Source organism: Penicillium odoratum (assembly GCF_028828045.1).
Source record: "Penicillium odoratum strain IBT 22623 chromosome Unknown utg000002l_segment0_segment0, whole genome shotgun sequence".
Taxonomy (NCBI): Eukaryota; Fungi; Ascomycota; class Eurotiomycetes; order Eurotiales; family Aspergillaceae; genus Penicillium; species Penicillium odoratum.
This window is the reverse complement of record NW_026643144.1, coordinates 872439-874754: the sequence shown is the minus strand read 5'-3', so window position 1 is coordinate 874754 and position 2316 is coordinate 872439. Positions and strand designations below refer to the sequence as shown.

At 46.8% G+C, this 2316-nt stretch overlaps 1 protein-coding gene across 1 annotated transcript; it reads left to right on the top strand.

Moving 5' to 3' along the window:
* On the top strand, positions 1–2316 carry N7520_002362 (uncharacterized protein; the record flags this gene model as incomplete). Its single annotated transcript, XM_057136297.1, has 3 exons — positions 1–26; positions 959–2239; positions 2295–2316. The coding sequence occupies 3 exons, from the start codon at positions 1–3 to the stop codon at positions 2314–2316; spliced, it is 1329 nt and encodes a 442-aa protein (XP_056998983.1).

Here is a 2316-nt window from a genome sequence, read left to right as displayed (position 1 = left end):
ATGAGGCCAAAACGTCGAGCTCTAAGGTTGCTGCGCTAGCTTCTTTAAGAAAGACCAGTCGATCTACGCCAAAAAGACCGTTGCTGGGACATGCTGTTTGGATGAATCGGTCATCCTAAGGAATGTGAGTGAGTTGAGCAGATATTTTGCTGTGCTCAATTTGGCATACCTTATCAAGAATAGCTCGAACAAAAGTTTCTCCCAGACCGGACGAGCATTCGGTGACAAGCCGAGTCAATTTTCCAGGCACGGTGAAACCAGTGGTCTCGCTATGGGAGTTGTGAAGTGAAAATAATTAAATAGAGATTGGAGATGAAAATTCCTGCCCCGCGTCGCTGTTATAAATGTGTTCAGTGATCTGCCTTATTGGTTGCCTTAGAAGGCGTTGTATGATACGATGATTCTTGATCGAACCGTTTTCTTTACTGGGAGGGTGAAATGTAATTTATACATTGTACTGTTTTCCAGGTATTGGCCCCATCAAACCCAACAAGCCTGGCGAATAGCTCCACTTTCACAGGCCTTACGGGCTTTTCTTGGCAGGCCTGCTAAAGTCTAGTTAGAATTAGGATACCCAAAATCCGTTTAGCAAGAATGGATTATACTCTAACTACTGATTTGAGGTGAGCTTTTTCAAAATTGGAAAACTTCATCGGGTCTTAAGTTGAAGATGAATATAAAGACATAACCCTCCTGTTCCTGTCCTCATGATTATGGCGTCACGAAGCCAATTTGTTGGAGCACCTGTATTTATGGTATTGTCCTGTCACCCTGATACGCACTACTCATGCATTAGGGTTAGACCTGTATCTATAGTATTGGGTCGTGACCCACAGAACTCCACAACAATACAACTGAGATACACATGCAACAACAGGTTATGAGCCCTCAATTTGCTCATCATGGATAGTGAATCAGGACATCCAAAGCTCATTCGAACAAACTATCATTCTTGGAGACTGGACGCCGAAGTCCAACTCACCGGCCTGGGAGCACTAGGCATCGTCGAAGGCACCGAGCCTGTGCCCGAAGTCCCCTCCACATCACGAGCAGCCGAACTCACAAATTATAGCCAGAACGCTAAAGACTACCGACAAGCTCGAGAAAAGGCGATACAATGGATCTGGAATCATATCCACAGCGACTTTCACAGCATCGTTGCAGCTGTCCGTCGAGACCCGCGAGCCATGTGGCTCGAATTGGAACGTCGACTAGGAGGACGAAACAACTACAATATCTGGGCTGTACGGCAACAACTTGGGAGTGAATCCTTCAAAGAAAACGATACCATTCAAACTTGGTCCGCTCGTCTCGATACCTACAATCAACGCCTGATCGGAACCGGATCTGAGCTCTCCGAACTAGAGAGAATCGCCAAATTGCTCAGTACACTTCCCAAACGCTTCGAAATCACAGTCTCTCACATTCAACGAATCCCCAACCTCGACTACCAGACTGCTTTACAGCAACTACTCGACTTTGAAAATCAACTACCGGTCGGCGCCGCAAATGGATCTGGAATGGCACTGATCACTGAAAACCGACCCCGAAGACCATTCCAATTACGACGAGGAAGAGGCAGTCGATATAGACCATCTGAACCATACCGTCGAGAACATAGAGTCGAAAATCCTCGGCCGACAGTATACTGCTACCACTGTGGACGAAGAGGTCACACTAAGTCAAAGTGCTGGGAACTTCAACGTCGTGAAGAGGAAGACAAGCAAAACCAAGCACGACTATCTCGAATACCTCGCGGCACAAATTACACGGCAGAGGATGCTGCGACCTCATCTACAAATCCAACTCAACAACCATCCCGATCCGATGCGAACTATATGGAAGACGGGTTTGCTCACATGGCAAGCCATGATGCATCATCCACAAACGAATGGATACTCGATTCTGGAGCAAGCCATACAATGACTCATACAAGATCAAACCTCACCCACTTCAAAAGATTTCACCAACCTCGCCAAGTCATCATTGGGGATGGATCGCATGTAAAAGCACTCGGAAGCGGCACTCTTCACATACGGACAAACTTGGCTTCTATTGATCTGAAGGAAGTCTGGTGGGTGCCTCACCTTAGCACAAATCTGATATCCGTGCGTTCCTTGGACGATATGGGACTAGAAGTCATATTTGCTGGTGGCCAATGCAGGATCCAACGCGACGGTAGATCGCTTGCTACTGCAAGTCAAATCCGATCGAATCTCTACCAACTTAATCTGCCCGCGTCCGCATTTAATGCCAAATTCAACAATTATCATCCGATCACAATCTGGCACCAGCGGCTTGGACATCTCAATTTGA